Source organism: Tiliqua scincoides, chromosome 7 (genome assembly GCF_035046505.1).
Source record: "Tiliqua scincoides isolate rTilSci1 chromosome 7, rTilSci1.hap2, whole genome shotgun sequence".
Classification (NCBI taxonomy): Eukaryota; Metazoa; Chordata; class Lepidosauria; order Squamata; family Scincidae; genus Tiliqua; species Tiliqua scincoides.
In genome coordinates this window covers 41,077,404-41,096,830 of record NC_089827.1, presented here as the reverse complement: position 1 = coordinate 41,096,830, position 19,427 = coordinate 41,077,404, and the positions used below count along the sequence as shown (strand labels likewise).

The following is a 19,427-nucleotide window of genomic DNA, read 5'->3' as shown; positions in this document are numbered from 1 at the left end:
TTTGAATTATGATAAGGAGCCTTCATATGAATTTTTTCCATATTGTATATTTTAAACAATAAACCTCAGTTACCTTCTTTCAAAAAAAAAAAAAAATCAGAAAAAGGCACATCCAGAGTTGTGTCAGTGGTGCCAGTACTGATACTAGTATAGGAAGTTACCTCTTGGTAGGGCTACAATATTTTCTTCTGGCTGACAACCTCCTGCATGTAGAGGGGAGTGTGTGTACATGTACGTACATGAAACTTTGACAGATATAACAGCCCAATCCTATGCATTCTTACATGGAAGTAGACCCACTATGTTCAGTGGGTCTTCCTTTTAGTTAAGTATGCACAGAATTTCAGCACACCTTTCTAGTATTTAGGATGGAGCTAGTATTACAATGCAGTATAAATGAATTCATATGTTACATTCATACCTTCTGGCTGCTATGCTGACCTGTTTCCAGTGGATGGGTGCCTGTCATTTTAGGCATAGGAAACAAAATGTCATGAAAGACATTGTATTTACCCCTTATCCACTTATCCCTGGAGGCTTGCATGCAGCTTACCTTGAGATCGCTGCTACATCCTAAGGCAGCAGGGCACAACCAATTTGAGACTTGAGTTATATACCTCCTACTTTGCAGCAGTTGTTTGCAGCCCTGCTGCCTTAGCAGTTTGTTGGGGGTGGGCTCTGTGGCAGGAACCACTGCCATTAATTCCTTGAAGCTGGGCAATGTAGCTTTGGCACATTGCCCAGCATTGCCGTGCCATGTTGAGGGCTGTGCCTGCTACAGCTAGTGCCATCTTGGTGCCCTACAGAAGAAGTTATTTTATGGGGTTTGTGCCTTACAGCATTTGAGATTATCTCTGCAGTGCAGAGAGCTACCACCAGTTGAAAAGGAAGGCAGTGATCTGTTCAGGGCAGTGGGGTCAAACACACGCATTAAAGCTAGGGTCACTCACTGCATTCATGCTCATTGCCTTGGTGCATTCATGGGCTTTGTGTTCCTGGTTTAGGGCATTCTGGGGTGCTACCTGGCTGCCACATGTACGTATATAGTGATTTTGTGTATTCCATTTAGAAAGTGTCCGCATGTCAATAGTGGCACACACTGGTCACCCCCGCTCTATAATACTATTGCTTAGAACACAGAGGGTTGCAGGTTTAGAGGAGAGCAGGAAAATCCACACCTTCCCATTTGAAAACAGAAGTATGTTTTCAAGCACTTTTCAAAACAGAAGATAGGCTATAACTACAGATGTGTTTTTGGTAACAATAAAATAAAAACACCGCTTTCAGCACTTCTCCTTTTTGTGTTTAAAAAAAAACCCTCTCCAAAATCTGTGAAATCTATGAAAAAATAAAACAATTCTATAATACCTCCACATATTTTCTAACACCTCTATATGCATGTGGCTGCCTTTGCTGACACTATATCACCTATATCACCTACCTTGTACATTTTTAACATGCTTATAATTATAATTTATAAAAACATGCCCTTGAAATAAAAACACATACAGTTTTCTGCAATTCTCATTTTTGTCAAAAAACTAAATCTACAAAAAAAAACCAAAAAGCATGTCTTTAGCTATAACTCATGATGGTATATAAACTACAATATACTGCCTAGAACATGCAATTATATACCACAACTGAAAGCAGTTTAAAACTATAAAGTAAAACAAATCTTAGTAAATCCACAATTAGAATTTTTCTTCTGGAAAAATAGCTTAAATTGATCCCAAAGGAATTATATTGAGGCTGCCTCTTCTTGTAGCTTAATCACGTATAAACTGTAACAGAAAATATTTAATTAATTGTCAAAACCTTTATTGGCATAACTGAAAATATTGTATTCCGTTTAATGGAATTTGTATTATCACATTTTAAAGAACAAATAGAATCCTTGATATGATCATTTTAATTGCACCTGTTTTCCCCTTCTAAGATGTTGCTGCATTCACTCACTCAGAATGAGCTGCAAATCAGAACCTTGCCTCTGCCATGAACTCATTATATGGTCCTGGGCAAGGCACTTTTCCTGAGCCACCAAGATACAACATGGGGATATACATATCCTTACAATGACTATCTAAAACAGTGTTTCTCAAACTGTGGGTTGAGACCTACTAGGTGGGTCATGAGCCAATTTCAGGTGGTCCCCATTCATTTCAATATTTTATTTTTATTAGACTTGATGCTACCATGGTATGTGGCTGCATTTGGGGAAACGTTACAGACCTGTACTTTTAACAAGTTTCTATGTATATTCTTTTAACAATGATAGTAAATGGGACTTACTCCTGGGTAAGTGTGGGTAGGATTGCAGCCTAGGATTGTAAAAAATTTTCCTGCTTGATGATGTAACTTCTGGTCATGACATCACTTCCGGTGGGTCCTGACAGATTCTCATTCTAAAAACTGGGTCCCAGTGCTAAATGTTTGAGAACCACTGCTCTAAAATGACATCAGTGTAGTATCTGTGGGTTTGGAGCAAAGTAGTTGCTTAGGCATGCTTAATAGAATTTTTGACTTTGGGTGACAGATCCCAGTGCCATCTCGCAAACTGCTTTTCAAAGTTTCCCAAAAATTTAGAAAGCAGTTTCAGATATGACATATCACCCCCCAAAAATGTAATCAACAATTCCACTTGGGCATTTGATTCAAACCAAAAAGCAATAAACAAATGCAAGTATTATTATTAAGATTCTCTTTTTTCTGTTATTCCAATATTCGTTATCAGTAGGCTCCATTAAAATTTTTGCTGAAACCCCTCCATTTAATTTAGCCATATCTGATCTAATAGTAGTGGTAAGTGGAATTCACTTTCTGAAAGTAGAAAACTCTTGGTATGTTTGTGTTTGCTACTATAACAAGTTCAGTTATGTGTGTAGAATCTGTAGTTAGAACTAGGTTATGCCTGTTTTGCCACACTCCCGTCCCATTATAATCTTCTGTTTTGGTTTCACTTGTCCAGGCCAGTGGCTTATCAGGAGTACAAGAGAAGGACACAGGAGGCATCAACTCATGCCAGTGGATGGAACAAGGTATTGGCTATCTTTGCACTGAACTGATTGAAAGTTGACTGTAGTCTGAGACATGTCTAATTCATATCTGAGCTGTCTGATCTATACTGTTGTGCACACTTGTCAGATTTCATTTGCACTCAGGTGTAAGAGTTGGTATAGGTAGTATGATTTTATGAGGAGAATTGCACTTGCTCAAAAGAAGGTGTAGAATTCAGCATCCTGGGAACTCCAGCTTTCATTGTCTTTTATTTTTTCTAAGTTTCTTAGCTTTATGGCTACAAAGAGGTGTAGAAGTATGTGATCTGTGAGGAGAAATTTCATTATAAATAAATAAGGATACTGAACAGCATTCTCCTAGTCAAAGGGATGGGACTTCAGATCTCTACATAGTTTGAGAAACACTGCTTTAGATAAATTACAGTGCAATCCTAACTTGCGCTGGAGCCGGGAGGCCAGCAGGCCTATCCTGTATCTAGTGCGAGTTTTCAGGTTGAAAACGGCTCAGTCAGCAGCAAGGGGAAATGCCGCTGCAGCCGCAATGGGTGTACTCAGATCTGTGCAGCCTATAGAGGTGGAACTGAACAGGTCAACCTGGAGCTGCTTCGTGCTGCCCAGGATCAGGAATAACTACTGAGTCCTGGCTCCACCCCCTGCTGTCTCACCGCCTACCCTCCCTCTGCCCCAAAACACCTCCTCCCAATCTCCTCCCTGCCCTTCCCATGCCCCCTCAGACCCCTATGTTGGCTGAGCTTGGCTGGTTCAGACTTACTTTCTGTTGGTGCAGCAGAGGTTGGATGCAGCCTCTTTGGGCCAGTGCATGTTCTGCACCAGCCCAGCTGACACCCGAGGAGGTCGAAACGTGCTTTATGGCATGTTTGCGACCCTCCCAGGCTGGCGCAAGGGACTTGCGCTGGCATTGGGCACAGTTAGGATTGTGCCCTTAATTGATCGAGTTCCTTTCATTTCCAAGGCTAGCTGGATATGAATTGTCATTGTCTGGTAAGTAACAATACTTGCAACTGTGGCATTTATTAGTGCTTCTCAGACTCCATCACTTTTAGTAATACTTCTAGAGTCAATGGAAAAAAAGAGAAGCCCATGAAGAAGATATAACTTTTGATAAAATATTTTTGATTGATGAGGGGAAATATATTTAAAAAATGTGCAATTTTCTCCTGGAGATAAGAATGGAGGACGAAATAGTTGAAGATGCAATGGTGTGCTGGGCAAAAAATTTTGGATATATCAATGGATGACTGGAAACAAATTTGGAATATAAATATTAAGATAACTAAAGCAGTGTCTTTTAAAGAGAATTTATATAAAATGTTTTATAGATGGTATTTAACTCCAGAGAAATTAGCAAAAATGTATTCTGGGTCATCAAATAAGTGTTGGAAATGTAAAGAGGTTGAAGGAACCTTTTATCATATGTAGTGGACATGTGAAAAAGCAAAGAAATACTGGAAAATGATACATAAATTCTTGCAAGAGATATTGAATTGTGTATTACCATTCAAACCAGAAATATTCCTCCTAAATGTGACATCAGAAATTAAAGATCAATATTTGTACAGTACAAAGGTACAATACCTTATTGTACATATTGTTACAGCGGCAAGAATAATGTTTGCACAAAATTGGAAATCTACAGATGTGCCAACTAGAGAAAATTTAAAAGACAAAATTTATGAAGTAGCAGAAATGGAAGTTTTAACAGAAAGAATGAAAGAGATTTAGGTAGAGTAAGAAATTATTGGAAGCCTTTTTATGATTGGATAGATAATTTTAGTTAAACAATATCGAGTGTTTAGGTAAATTTAAATTTTTATAATGGCAAATATGATAGCTTTTGTATTGAAGATTATTATTTTTTTTTGTCATTTGATTGCTTTTCTTTTTTCTTTTTTCTTTTTTTTTGAATCATGCATGTTGTAATCTAGGGCCATATCCTTGTGTGTAGTACCTGCCCAAAGTCTAACCCATTTTCCTCACCTGTATCTGTAATAAATAAATAAAATATTTAATATAAAAAAGAAAAAAAGAAGTCTGCAATATTTGTTTATAAATACTTGATGTCACTTAACAATATACCACTCAACTACTCAAAGTAAAATGGAATATACAGCTTGACTGTCCTATCTTGTATAATCAATAGAAAATTGTTCTAAATAATCTGCATTATCTATAGATCTTAGACTGTTATTTCAGCAATAAATTGTTTTTAGGGTTTACTGGACATCACAGTATCTTTATAGTAAAAGATTATTTAAAGAATATGAATGCTAGCTTTGTAACATCTTGGATGCCCCTCTTAGAAGTATTTATTTATTATGGGATTCTTATACCGCATTTCTCCGCATAAACACAAGGTGGTTTACATTGACAGGCTGCTCATAAAACCCCTTTATTTTTCAAATGGGATTTTACAGTAATTGTTCTATATACAATTCCTAGAACCCTCAAAGTCAGAACAGCAATTAATATTGGACTGATTTTTTATTCACTGCTTGTTTTTCTTGAAAATTTGCCTTTTAGCAGGATAATTTGAAGGAATTTAAGAGACTTTCTCCCACCCATCCTTCCTTTCCCCCTAAACAGTTTCTAAACTGGTAGCTATTCCAAAGGAAGGAAAACAAAGTCAGTGGATCAACCACAAATGAAAATAAAAGGTCCTCTTAGGTGTTAGCGAGGAAATAAGAATGGCTTTTGCCGTCTTACAAGCAGAACATTGATTACCATTTTCATTAACATTTCTTCTAAATTGAAAGCAATGAGATAACTAGATGAAAAAAATTTTTTCTCTCATTTGGGCTGAAAAGCAACTATTCTTTCTGATCATCTTTGTGCATGCTGAAATCACTTATCAATAACAGGGCTGGGATCCTAGTAGTTTGGTTTGCCTGGTGGTAGTTTTGCTCTTTCTTGATTCTCATACCAAAGTGATTTTAAAATTTTCCTCTGTTTCAAAACTGTTTCACCATGCAGAATAGGTGTCTGCTTCTGGAGGTGCAGGTGGCAGGGGAGAGTGTGTTTTTAGAGAAAGAAATGAAAAAACTCTCAGAGTCTCTGAACAAGTTATGCAGTTCTTAAAATCCTGGTTCTAGTAGGTTTCCAGTAGGACAAGGAATCATGTATTGGACTTTTCATGAATAGAGACCTATATGCTTTCTCTGGTATAGCTGTGCTTCCTTGTCCTAAAACTTCAGAAAAGAGCAGGTTATGAGTTGTAATAGATTAGTGGTTCCCAAATTTTTAGCTCAAGAACTCACTTCTCAAAATGACACTGTATCAGAACCCACCTAGCTTTATGAGCCTTTAAAAAAACCTTTACTAGTGGCTCAAGCCTCTGTTTTTATCCCTTTTAGTATAGTGGAGGAAAGTGCCTTCTGGTACCCCAAAGGTGGCGGCTGCCTGATTTATGAACACCAAGGGATGTGATTAATGGTGATTTGGCAGCAGTGCCCCCCCCCCCAGTAGCAACTTGTTTAACCCCTGATACATGTAGCCTAATCTGCCCTGTCAGGGTTTGCAAACCACCAAAAATTGGGTCATGACTCACTGGTGGGTCCCGACCCACAGTTGTAATAGTTTATTTGAAGTAGGAAGTCTGTGTACATAGTGCTCTTAACTCATCTCTCAATTATTTCAAAAGATACACTTTTTAACTTTTAGTTGAATTGTTCTGTCATACAAGGATTGAAACGGAAAAGGAGCAATCTGTGAAATGTAAAAAGAGAAAGGATATAGGATTTTATTTTAAAATATTTCTATATCACATATTCATGTAATTTCATAGTGACTTCCATACTAAAAAAAAAAGCCAATGAAAAAGCTAGACTCAATGCAGCAGCAAAAACCAAGACAATAGCCAGCATTGGTGCTGGTTTGCTGGGATTCATAGGATAATGTTCTATATTGGGGTCCCCATAGCACTCTCTGATGATTCTACTGAAGATTTAGGGGTCAGCTTGCTTAGCTGACAAAGGGCTATGCCCAGTCTCTGACACTATACCACGACTTGGCAGTGGTCAGTAAACCGGTTATGTTATCCCTTCTGCAGCACAAGTTTTCACATGCCTTTAGAAAGACTGAAGGAAGGAGGTTGCTGTACAAGTCTCTCTTGAAAGAACGTTCCAGAGCATGAGGGCTACTACTGAAAATACTGAATAACAGAGTTTACTGTTCTGTTGAGAGCAAATGAGACAGAATTTGAAGGAGGACCTCTGCTGAAATACTTGGGAGAAGGGTTGTGCATGTGATAGAAGCATTCCCTGGCCTATTCAGGACTAAAATTGTTTAGATTGGGAATGGGCTGTAGGCGCATTGTGTTCTCCTGCTGATGAGGCTAAACAGGTCTTGCCCTGTAAATTGCCTTGGTGTGAAATATGTGAGTAGCTCTGGGCCACATGAGGGATAACAGTAATAAATGTTTTTTAAACGTTATGGTTTTGTGCTTCTAAAGTAGAAACTGTAAATGGTAGCCTCAGGAAGAATTTAGATTGCAAAAGGCTGCCAGCTGTCCAATAGCATGATAGTCCTGCCTCTTCAGTGGCAACTTTCCAGTCAGTTTCATGCCAGGTTAGATAAGGAAGGTTTAATTTTGATCTAGGAGGACTCCTATCATTCTATGAGGCAGCATGTTTCAAGGCAGCATATATCTGAGGTAAATCTCATTTAATAGTTGTTAAACATTGATCTTCTCTTTCTTCCCTTCCCCTTCCTCACTCCTTGGCCTTCTCACTTCTATTGCACTCTAAATTTATAACATGTTTTTGTTACTGTTTGTGATTATATTTTAATTTATTGTTTCACAGGTTTATATATAAAGAAAAAAGGTTTAACTTTGGATGTGAGGAGAAAACATGAGTAGAATCTCTGCCTATTTTCCTTCTATCCAAAGTTACCTCCTTTTGTCCAGTCCATCCAACTGAAAAATTATGCCTCAATTCCTGCCATTGTTGTCCATGCCCCCTCATTTTAAATTGTAAATCAGGGTGCTCCAAATTGTGGCAGCAGGCCAGATCCGGCACCCTTGTAAACCCTTCTCCCACGTGACCGGAGCTTACTGTCCTGCAAGGGAGGCTGCCGTTGTCACTGCCGATCTCTTCCCATGTTCATGCCGTCCAGCCACTTCCACATTTTGCCACCCCAGCAGTCTCTGCACCAGAATTTTGTGGCAGATGTGGCTGGGCGGAGCGAACATGGGAGGAGATTGGTGGCAACAATGGCAGTCTCCCTGGTAGAACAGTAAGCTCATTCTGGGAGGTGGAGACCACTGTGCACTGGAAACTGCGCTGGTGTAGAAGATAGCAGTAGCAACTCCTGTTCTCTCCTACATGGGGGGGAGTAGTGAGGAGCTGGGGTAGCCACTTGTATTTTTATTTAACCTAGATAGTGACTCTAACTGTAGTTTTAAGAATTAAGTTTCTTCAGGACTTTGTTTTTCAAATATCCAGTTAAATCAAGGGTTCCCAAAGTGTGTGTCATGATGTCTTAGGGTGTCATGGCATACTCAAAGGAGCACTCCTTCCTACCTCTTCCCCTGGGTGCTGCAGATGGTATCATGACCCAGGTAAGTTTGGGAATCTGAGTTAAATCTTTAGGTAGACTTAATCTCTCATCCATGTACTCTGCATATATATAGCAGTTACACAAAGCTAGAGTATGTATGGAACATATGAAATTTAGTAAGGAAAAAATGCTGTCAGTGTTGCTAAAGTGTTGCAATCTCTGATAATGTCCCTCCATGTCTTGTTTTGTTTTAAATAAAGGTTTTAGTTCCTCTTGTGATACTTCAGCAATTCCTGATGGAACTCACAAGACGGAACCAAGAGCCTCTTGGTGCACTGGTGCAGTTTGGAGTGACCTATCTGGAAGATTATGTTGCAGACTATATCATCCAGCAAGGTGGATGGGTAAGAACCAATCCTGAGATGAGCTAGCTTCAGATAAATGATTCTCTCAGTGTAATCATGGGATCTAAGACTTATTTAATGGTTCAAAAGAAGCCAATTTGTGTTTGGAAATGCATGTAGAAATTCTTTACGAAAGCAGTTTTCAAACTTTGTGACTGTAACCCCCAAAATAATATATACACCCACCTTTTTTACAGCTAGTCCCAACCCACACTCTGAGAACTCTTGAAGTAAAAAAAACTGGTCCACCTGCTTCTTATTGGCAGTGGCTTTCCAGGGTTTTAGTCATGAGTCTTCCCCAGACCTACCTGGAGATTTCAGGGTTTGAACCTTCAGAGATTTGCAGCCCTTCTCCAAGCACCTTGTGACACCCCCCCCCCCCGCCCTGGTCACTATGATAACCCCCTTTTAGAATAATGCTGAGAAGACAAGCAAAGAGGAGTGTCTTTGCAAAAATTCAATTTACCTAAAATGCACACTGGTTTTTGTGTAATGCAAAGTTATTCCCAAAGGATTGTTCATTCTGAGGATAAGTTTGCTTTTTAGAAGCAGATTTCAACCATTCCAAAGCCAGGGGTAATTCCAGAATGTCAGTTTAGATTGAGTTTATATCTTATTGAATCACTCTGGTTTTTTAAAAAATAAGTAATGATTTATGTTGCTTTTTAAATTTTTTGTCATCTTTGTTTATAGTCTTTATAATATGTTTATATTAGATAATATAAACTATATAATATGTTTATAAAATATTATATTTTATATTAGCAAAGAATTATCTGTCTAGCAGTAATTCAGTAATTATCATTAGGTGTCATTATTTACCACTTTTAACCACTAGGCAATTAAATTTATACCTTTTTAGCTGGAAGTTCATGTTCTTGTGGAAAATGGATTTTGTTTGAAATACTATTTTAAAATTGTACATGTTTAAGGTATGCTACCAAAAATATGCAGTCCTGCTTTCTCTTATGTCAGTGTTATGAGTTAATAGTTGAGCTAGAGCTAAGCACGCATCCAGATTATTCCTTGCTAAGAGGTAGAAAGCTACCAGATTTAAAACAGAATTAATCTGGGATTAGTGAAATGACTCACAGTGGTTTTTATTGTGAAAGTTAAGCTGATCGGTGATTAGGAAATCCTGACAGCATAATGTCTCATTTTTAGTATTTTCTTTATACAACTTATGTCTGAAAAGTATATTGGGAAGACCTTCATGTGACTCCCTCCCACCTCATTCCTTATTTTCTAAGTAGAGCAAGCACATATTCCTTGATTGGTGTAACAGTGAATGTTTGCAGTATGTGTCTCTTGTAACCTTCACCTCTTGATGAATCTACTGGGACTACTACATCTGGTTATGCTTTAGGTTTTGTTGTAATGAAAATGTCTCTAGGCATTTTTTTTGCTGACTTATCATGTTCTGTCCTCCATAAGACTGCTCTTCTTATTGTGTCCACTGAGAACACTATGTTCCATTCCTTAACTTCTTATATGAAGCTTTTAATAAACGTACTTGCAAAAGCACATAACTGCTTATGAAAACATGCAAGCACTCTAGCTCTAGGGAAGAGGGAGTTTTAATTCCGTGACATTTGTGTTTATAGTGACTAGGCTGTTCTATGGACCATGGGCTTATCTATTCACTTCTAACCAAATGTAAAATCGGTCTGACAGAAGCTGCATAACCAACAGGGCAGAGCTATTTTCGAAACTACAGGAATGGTGAAGGGTTGAGGTGATGATGATTCTTTTCATACTGAATAAATGTCATGATTAGAAGAGTGGGAATAACTTTTATTGAGACAGTAGGTATTTTTGATTGCATATTATTGTGTACAGTGTTCAGTTATGGTGTGACCCATTTCTGTTAAAGAAACTACAACCATGCATTATCTGAGTGGAGGCTTGATTTAGAGGAGTTTGTTAAAACATGCAGTGTAGTGGCCAAAGCTTTTTTATTGCATTTAAATACCATAAAGACAAGTTGTCTGTATGATTTGAAACTCTTAACTAACTGCTTTGGAAGCCACGAAAGTGTAGATAATGGTGGTGTGGTTGATTTTAGCCATGGTGCCTGCTCATGAGCTGACTGAATCTGGGATAGATGCAATCATATCTCTTAGCACACGTCTTGATGAGCCTGTAGAGGAAAGAAGAATCAACCATACAAGGGAGGTCCTTACTAAGAGCACATTTTGAAAGATGAAGAAAAGCTAGAATTGGTCAGGGTGTTTCACTACTGCCCAAGAGGCCAGGTTCACCCCTTGTTTTGTTTCAAATTTCCCCCCTGTGTTTCATTTGCTATGTAGGAGTGTGATAGCAGTCACATTATCCATGTGAGTGCCTCCACATTTTTGTGTGAGAATGACCGTATATTCTTTGATGAATATAAGTTTTGCCTCACGTATCTTTTAGAATTCTTTGAAAATGTCAGTATTTTCAACAGCATGTGAATGTGGGCGAACCCGTGGATATTATATATCTGGATTTTCAGAAAGTGTGCGATACATTTCCTCACCAAAGGCTTCTGAAAAAATGCCACACTTGGGGAATAAAAGGGCAGGTTCTCTTATGGATTAGAAACTGTTGAAGATAAACAGTCTTCAGATTTTCACAATGGAGAGAGATGAAAAGCTGTGTGCCCCAAGGGTCTGTCATTGGACCTGTGCTTTTTAGCTTTTTCATAAATGACCTGAAGTTAGGAATAAGCAGCAGTGGCCAAGTTTGCGATTACATTAAACTTTTCTGGGTAGTGAGGACCAGAAGGGATTTTGAAGAGCACTACAACAGCATTTCTCAACCAGTGGTACTCATACCACAAGTGGCACTTGAGCTGGTGTCTGGTGGTATGCACTGGACCCCCAGACCCCCACTGCCTGGCAGTGAGACCGGCAATGCAATGCAATAAGCGGCAATAGGAGAATTGGTTTGGTTCAGTGGGCAGAGCTCCAACATGTGCTTTTTGCATCTTTGAAAAAACTCTCCCATCTGCTGTGAGCCTCTTACTGGTGTTTGTCTCAGTGTGTCTGGCCACCAAATCCGAAACTGGCAATGATGTCATCACCAGTTACGTCAGGTGGTACTTCTAATAGATGGACCATGAGAAATGGTACGGTGGGGGACAAATGTTGATAAATGCTACTTCCAAACTGGGAGAATGGGCAGCAAAATGGCAGATGCATTTCAGTGTAAGTAAGTTTAAAGTAATGCACATTGGGGTAAAAAAAATCAAAACTTCACATATACGCCATTGGGTTCTGAGCTGTCTGTGACTGTTCAGGAGAGAGGTCTTAGGGTACTGGTGGAAAGCTTGACAAAAGTCTTGACAATACAATACAGGTATTTATATACTGCCTTTTTATGTCCTCAGATTTCTCCTCGGACTTTATTCAAGGCAGTTTACATGGGCAGGCAATTTAAATCCCCATAGGGATTTTTACAATTTGAAAGGTTCTATCTTTCAAGATACCACAACAATCAGATGTTTCTTTCTTGATCTGGCCGCACATTCTGGCTTCCATCCTCCCACGCTCAGAGCAGATGGAATAACTCTGCTCAGCTTGTCAGCTGCTTCAGAGTTGCATGGTGCCGGTGGCTTCAAACTGGTGACCTTCAGATGTTATCTTCAGGCAAATGGAGGCTCAACCCTCTAGACCAGACCTCCTGCCCAGTGTGTAGTGGCAGTGGCGAAGGCCAGTTCCATGCTTGGGGTAATTAAAAAAGGAATTGAGAATAAAATAACCAATATTATTATAATGCTAGTGTACAAATGGATGGTAAGGCCACCTCTAGAGTATTACGTAGAGTTCTGGTCACCACATCTCAAAAAGGATATTGTGGAACTGGAAAAGGTGCAGAAGAGAGAGACCAAAATGATTTGTGGGCAGGGATACCTCCCTTATGGGGAAACGCTACAGTGCTGGGGCTCTTCAGTCTAGATCAGGGGTGCCCAAACCCTGGCCCTGGGGCCACTTGCGGCCCTCGAGGCCTCTCAATGCAGCCCTCAGGGAGCCTACAGTCTCCAATGAGACTCTGGCCCTCCAGAGATTTGTTGGAGCCCACACTGGCCTGATGCAACTGCTCGACCTCTCACGTGAGCTGTGGGATGAGGGCTCCTTCCACTGCTTCTTGTTTCACATCTGTGATGCAGTAGCAGCAGCAAAGGAAAGGCCAGCCTTGCTTTGTGCCAGGCCTTTTATAGGCCTTGAGCTATTGCAAGACCTTCATTCATTCATATAAGTTCATCTTTAATATATTCATTTATGTAAACTTATGTAAATTTATTCAAATTTTAAATGTAAATTAATTCTTTTTTCCCCTGGCCCCCGACACAGTGTCAGAGAGATGATGTGGCCCTCCTGCCAAAAACTTTGGACACCCCTGGTCTAGATGAAGGCACCTGAGGGGGAACATGATTGAGACATATAAAATTATGCATTGGATGGATAGAGTGGATATTCTTTTCCATCTTGCACAATACCAGAACCAGGAAACATCCATTAAAATTGAATGGTAGGATAGTTAGAACAGACAAAAGAAAATATTTCTTTACCCAGCATGTAATTGGTCTGTGGAACTCCTTGCCACAGGAGGTGGTGAAAGCATCTGGCCTGGTGGTCTTTGAAAAGGGGATTGGAGAGATTTATGGATGAAAGGTCCATCCCAGGTTACAAGCCATTAGAAGTAGATTATCACTGAATGCCAGTTGCAAGGGAATGGCAACAGGATGACTCTTCCTCCTCCCAGAACAGGAGATTCTCAGGTAAGAATTCCTTTCTTGTTGTCTTGCATGCTCCCTAAAGCATCTGGTGGGCCACTGTGAGATACAGTAAGCTGGACTAGATGGGACTTTGGACTGATGCAGAGGAACTCTTATGTATGAATTTATAAGAAAAGGCGGGTATCTGCATCTTTGATTAGGTTATCTATCTATTGGGTTTCATGATATTATCAAGCCAATTTGTGCAAGAACAGGTAGTGGTAGAAACAGTCTTGTTGGCATCCTTCAGTCTCAGAAGACTATGGTATCACGCTCTGAATAGTGGTTCTGGAACAGAGTGTCCTCTTCAGTGCGTGAAGCCTGGGTAAAGTAGCTATGGATAGACTGTTACCCATGCAGCAAATCCCCCCTCTCCACGTCGCTGAAATGGTCCAATGGAAAGGCAGAGGCCAATACGGTTGGTTCCAGCGGCGTCGCAGGAGTTGCCAGAACGTGATTGTGTTCAGCCACGAACTGCCTCAGGGACTCTGGCTCCGGATTTTTCCTCGAGGTTGACTCCTGAAGCCTTTTCCATAACTGGATGTAGCCACAAGGCAGTGGAGGTTTGGGATCAGAGTTTTTCTTCTCTCAGATGAGCTGCCTTAGCAGGCTATCGAGTCCCATCTACCGGTGGCTGTTTAGTCGCCTCTTACTACAAGTACAGCCAAACTGAGGGCCGATTCTTATCCCCAGCCCCCAGGGGAAGGTAGAAACAGTATAGCTTCCAGAACTGTAGCAGTTTGCATAAGTTCAGATCCAGTGAGTGGTTTTGTCGAGTTGGAAAATATTGTAATTTAGTGAGTGACGTAAACGTATTCATAATGTAACATGGGATGCTCATGGAGGATCAATAGATGAGATACTAAATATTTTAAATTTTGGACTATAATTTCCCAGTGTTGACAATGAAAAGTCAACAATGACAACTCCCCCCATATTAGAGTTGGTTCAGTTCCAGACACTCACTTGGATGGCAAAAAAACAAACCAATTTAAAAACGGAAGTTTCTCTGTGATTTAAAAACAGCCTTGCTGACCTTTGTGATGTTAAGATACAGTCTTTAAGAAGACAATCTAACAATCACTCTCTCTCAAAGTGCCTCCCTTCACCAATGCAAAGTATCTTTCTTTCAGGTGCTCAGGGGGAAGGGGGGTTGCCTGGAGGGTGAAGGGTTGATGGATTGTCAGCCAGCTGCCCCCCCTCTCATTAAGGAGGCTATTGTTAAAGGACTGTTCAGTTTTTTAAACTGATTTTAAAGGGTTGCATTTTTCCCCTTCTCCGTGGATCAGCACATTCCTTCTCATTCGTGTTGACTCAAATCCGTGTATAAAAAATCTGTGTCTAAATAGGCTGGACCTGTATTTTGACACAACCCAAAGAATGGAGATAAAATAGCACTTCCTAATTTTCCTAAAGTCATGGATACATAAACAATGGCTTATTGTTTATATAACATTGAGGTCGGAAAAGACTGTGACCAGGAATGGCATTCTCAGAGAGCTGTAGGTCGTATTTCTTTAACTTGCCTTTCAGGGCTGCAATGCGTAGCTTTCATCTTAAGATGTAAATTTTTAGTTCTTAATTTCCTAACCTTTTTTTGAGACAAAACTTCTCTCCTGACATTGCTTATGGAAACCAGAGCAGTCAGTGTGTAAGTGTGTGAACCCAGGAGAAAAGAACTTACATTTTAATTTGGCAGCAGCTTAGTTCCACTGTTTGCCATGAAGCTGTATTAGGGCACAAACCAATTGATGTGCAGCGCGCATGCTCTCTCTCCCTCCCTTTGTTCATTCTGTCTCCCTCTCTTGTTTGCTGTGCCTGCTGTATCTGAAGCTTCTCCTGAAAAGTGCAGAGTAAGAGCAGTCAGTTTGGGTAAGACTTTTCTACAAAGGTATTTTAAGCGAACTAAGGGTTAGTAACTAAGGGTTATTTATCCTCCTTTTTTAGTGTTTCATCTACATTGCAAAGGGTTAAAGATTGTTGCTTGAAAGTTAATTTTCTGTGTTGTCACTACATTAGCATTCTATTTTGGCACTTGTGATTGGCTTGCTGTACTTCTATATAAGGTACAGCTGAATGCTTTGGAAACTCTTAACATCCATTTGAATTGTAAAGAAGAAAATTGAATCTGTAGTATGCATTCAGCTGCAAGTGCCCTTGAGTTATAGTTGATTTGGAAGGCAGGATACTTTTCCCTGCCTTAAAAGGTTAACTTTTAATATTGGCATTTGTTTGGTGTGATCAAAGCAAATGTTTGTTTCCAAGACTGAACTAGTAAGTAGTATGTTTCGAAGTCTAATAGTCGAGGTATGTGAGAGAACTTTATTTTGCAACTGTACCTAGGTAATTTCATTCTTGTTAGAAAGGCATTTAGGACCTTGCACCATGGGTTATGCACCTCTTACTTCCAACTGAAACAGCAACAGGCTTTGTTTGAGAGCTCAGAATTGCCTTGTATAGTATTCTGAGCATTTTGGCTGTGGATGACATGGCAGAAATCTTCAGGCACTTCATATTGTGTCAGAATAGCAGTACCCTTTACTGGGGGCACCTGGATGCTTGATGGAATCTGCTTTGAAGGAGGATCGATGTACTTTATTCCAATTTAAACTGGTTCCAGAAGTGATGTACTGAAATGAGGATAAAAGCTTAGTGTAATTTTAAAGGCAGTTCAATGGGACATGTGGAGTGGTGCTAGCTGGACTTTTGTTTGTTAGGCATGATTGAGGAACCCACTGAAGATTTTAACAATAGATTTAATTCCTATTTCCTTGAGGTGGTTGTCTTCCTTACGTAGCTTTTTCTATCCCACCTTACTTGAAAATGAAATACGGTTGACTTTAATAATCAGATTAAGTAGTTTGGTATATAAAATTGTATTTGATGGGCAAAAAGGTTTTTCACATACTCCTAGAATGACACAGTTTCCATATCTATCTGTAGACTTCTAAGAGAAGTCGACAAATATTCAGTTTTTGGTGACATGGCTGGTGCGACTAATGCATTTAGATTTACTTAAAGGTTCAGTGCTTTTGTTCATTACTTAATGTCCAAAGCTTTTGTATGAATGTAGTCCCTTGTTAGTCATGCCTTGATATGTTAAAGCAAATATTGTGCTCCTGCACTACACAACAGTTGTTTGTTTATTTATAGCCTGCTCCACCACCAAGTCTCGGGATATTAACTAAATAAAAATTATGCTGAAGACTAACAGATGGTTGCATAAAAGTTCAGCCCTTTTCCATAACGTCCCACACATTGTTTTCCCTTTATGCTGAAGGAGACCCCACTAACATTCAAACTGTCCCTGTGTATATTAACTCACTCTTCTTCTTTTTCTTAGCGTGGAAGCTCATCTTTCCTCCCAGCCCTTCTTCCAAATGTGTACCCCTTCCTTTTGTTGAGGCTGCACCTCACTTCTGCTCATACTTGGGGAAGCCATCTCTTTTCAGGCCCAAACTCCATTATTCCAACTGAATAGCTTTAGCTTGGGCAGTCCCATATATGTCTGCACCCGGGGAGACCCAGCTTCTTCTGCGTACTGCAGGTTCATTTCTGACATGCTCTAAGATTTCCTCTTCCACATTACTACTTGTTCTTAGGTTGCACCCTTTCCACAATTTCCATTTTTTAACAGTCACTGGCACTCTTGAAAGTTCTTAAGGTGTTTCTGTTTGACCTCTGCTTCGTTTCAGTTAGTTGGCAAATGCATTGTGGGAAAGTGTGTAGATTCAGCATCTAACAATACTGCATCTAGAATAGGATAAAATAGCTTATTCTATGGATCATGTGGTACCACTTAAAGGATTCCGTACTCCTGCATCTGTGGTGCAGCTTTTACTGAAATAAAGATAATCACAATTTGCCTTTGTGAGATTAAATACTGTATCTGTTTCTGTAACATTTCTGACTTGAAATAACTGAGAATTTCTGTAGGCACCCATTTGTTGTATGCACCACTAAAGGTTCATGTTGAAACCTATTCATACAGGAGAGGCGCTGGATTCTTTTTCAAATCCTGCAAATGTAATTCTCTGTGCAGTTTTGCCAAAAGCACACCTGACTTTTTTCACTGCCTTGAAATCTAAGGCAGCTCAGGATTTGCATATGCAAGGTAAGGGGAACTTGAACCAGGTACAGCCAAAGCTGTACTTAGGCCCAATGTGTATTGCCTTGCTTCTTCAAGAAACCATCCTTTGCTTGAAAGGAGAGGGAACACTGCAAGAAATGCGTTCTGTGGGGATCCATTCTCTGACTAGTAGCATGTTGTGGCTACTCTTGGGTATATCAACTTGAGAAGAGGCATGACATTCCACCTCAGTCCTTGGGCTACATGGTGCCAAGCTTCCACTCAAGTGGAGAAGCAGCAGCATAATGTTGATTCCCTTTGGAGTTTGTGATGTGGTTTTAGTCTTTCTATTCCACTCTGCCCTATTCATTATTGTAGCCTGGGTCAGTTCCAGATGATGGTGCCATATTGTTGTTCTGCTTTTCTACCTATTTGTTGATGTGCTTCTGCCACTCTTTATGCATGGTGGTGAATACTATAATTTATCCCCATTGTCATATATCAATTGCATTTCACAGGTCACTGTTAAAACTGGTTCTTCTTTCCAAAAATAGGCAGAGTGCACATAGTCACATGTGTTTGCTGACCCCCCCCCCCACCATGTTCTTGTTGCCTGACATGGATCATCACATGTACAATTCCCTGTTTTTTGTTTGTAGGCAATGCATATGCATCCCTGTCCTTGTATTGGACTTGTGTGCACACCTATGTGTAGTTATAATCAACTAAAGATTTCTGAACAACAGGCCAGTTGTCCAGAGCAGTGGTTCTCAAACTTTGAGGGTGCTTTACTCTCTCCCCTTTACTCCCTTTACTCCCTCAGTAAGTTCTTGCAGGAGAGGGGCTATGGGGGCGAGGGGTGGTGCTTGTGACTTACGATATGAAGTCAGGGCTGCAGCAGGCTGCAGGAGGTGCGGGGAGCCCTGTGCAGCCCTCCGCAGCGCTCCCCAAGGCTTGGAACTTTCACTGAAAGCGGGCGCAAAGCACCTCCTGCAAAATGGAAGTGCTTTGCTCCCGCTTTCAGCGAAAGTTCCAAGCCTTGGGGAGCGCTGCAGAGAGCTGCACAGGGCTCCCCGCACCTCCTGTAACTTGCTGCAGCCCTGCATTGTAAAAAATAAGTGGAAAGCACCCCCTTCACCCTCCATACAGATGCGATCCTGGGGATCGCTTCCCTGCCTCTCCCCTTCCCCCACCCATTAAAGGGATAAGGGAACCTTTACACGAACTGGTGGGTCGTGACCCACCAGTTTGAGAACCACTGGTCCAGAGCATTCAGCATTAACCTCAAGGAGAAGGAAGTCAACTTAAAGAAGACAAGTTGTCTCCTCCTTTGCCTTTTTGCATCTAAATAGTGGGAGCAAGGAGAAAAGTAGTCCGTTTCTTCTTCCCCATGCCTCCTCAAAAATAAAATAAAAAGAACACCTTCTGAAAGTCCTACCCCAGCCTTTCAGGGTTACAAAGAGTGCCGGTGGGGAGGTGGTAAGGCTGACTGCCTGTCCCCTTCTAACCATTCTTTCAGGCCTGGATTTCACCCTCTCAGACTTAAAGGGGGATTGGAGGGAGATAGGCGTGTCACTTTCTCCTTTCCTTGCAGTCCCAGTCATAGCCTTCCAGAGTTTGAAAGGATTGTGAGGGGGAAAAACGGTGTCTTGGGAGGTAGT

At 40.4% G+C, this 19,427-nt stretch overlaps 1 protein-coding gene across 2 annotated transcripts in view; it reads left to right on the top strand.

Moving 5' to 3' along the window:
* BCL2L13 (BCL2 like 13) overlaps nucleotides 1-19,427 on the top strand; it is a 58,605-nt gene that overhangs the window by 21,684 nt on the left and 17,494 nt on the right. For both annotated transcript variants that reach the window (XM_066633140.1, XM_066633141.1), the window contains exons 5-6: nucleotides 2,969-3,038; nucleotides 8,795-8,938. In XM_066633140.1, the coding sequence (XP_066489237.1) occupies nucleotides 2,969-3,038; nucleotides 8,795-8,938 (214 nt within the window). The remainder of the gene's footprint in view (nucleotides 1-2,968; nucleotides 3,039-8,794; nucleotides 8,939-19,427) is intronic.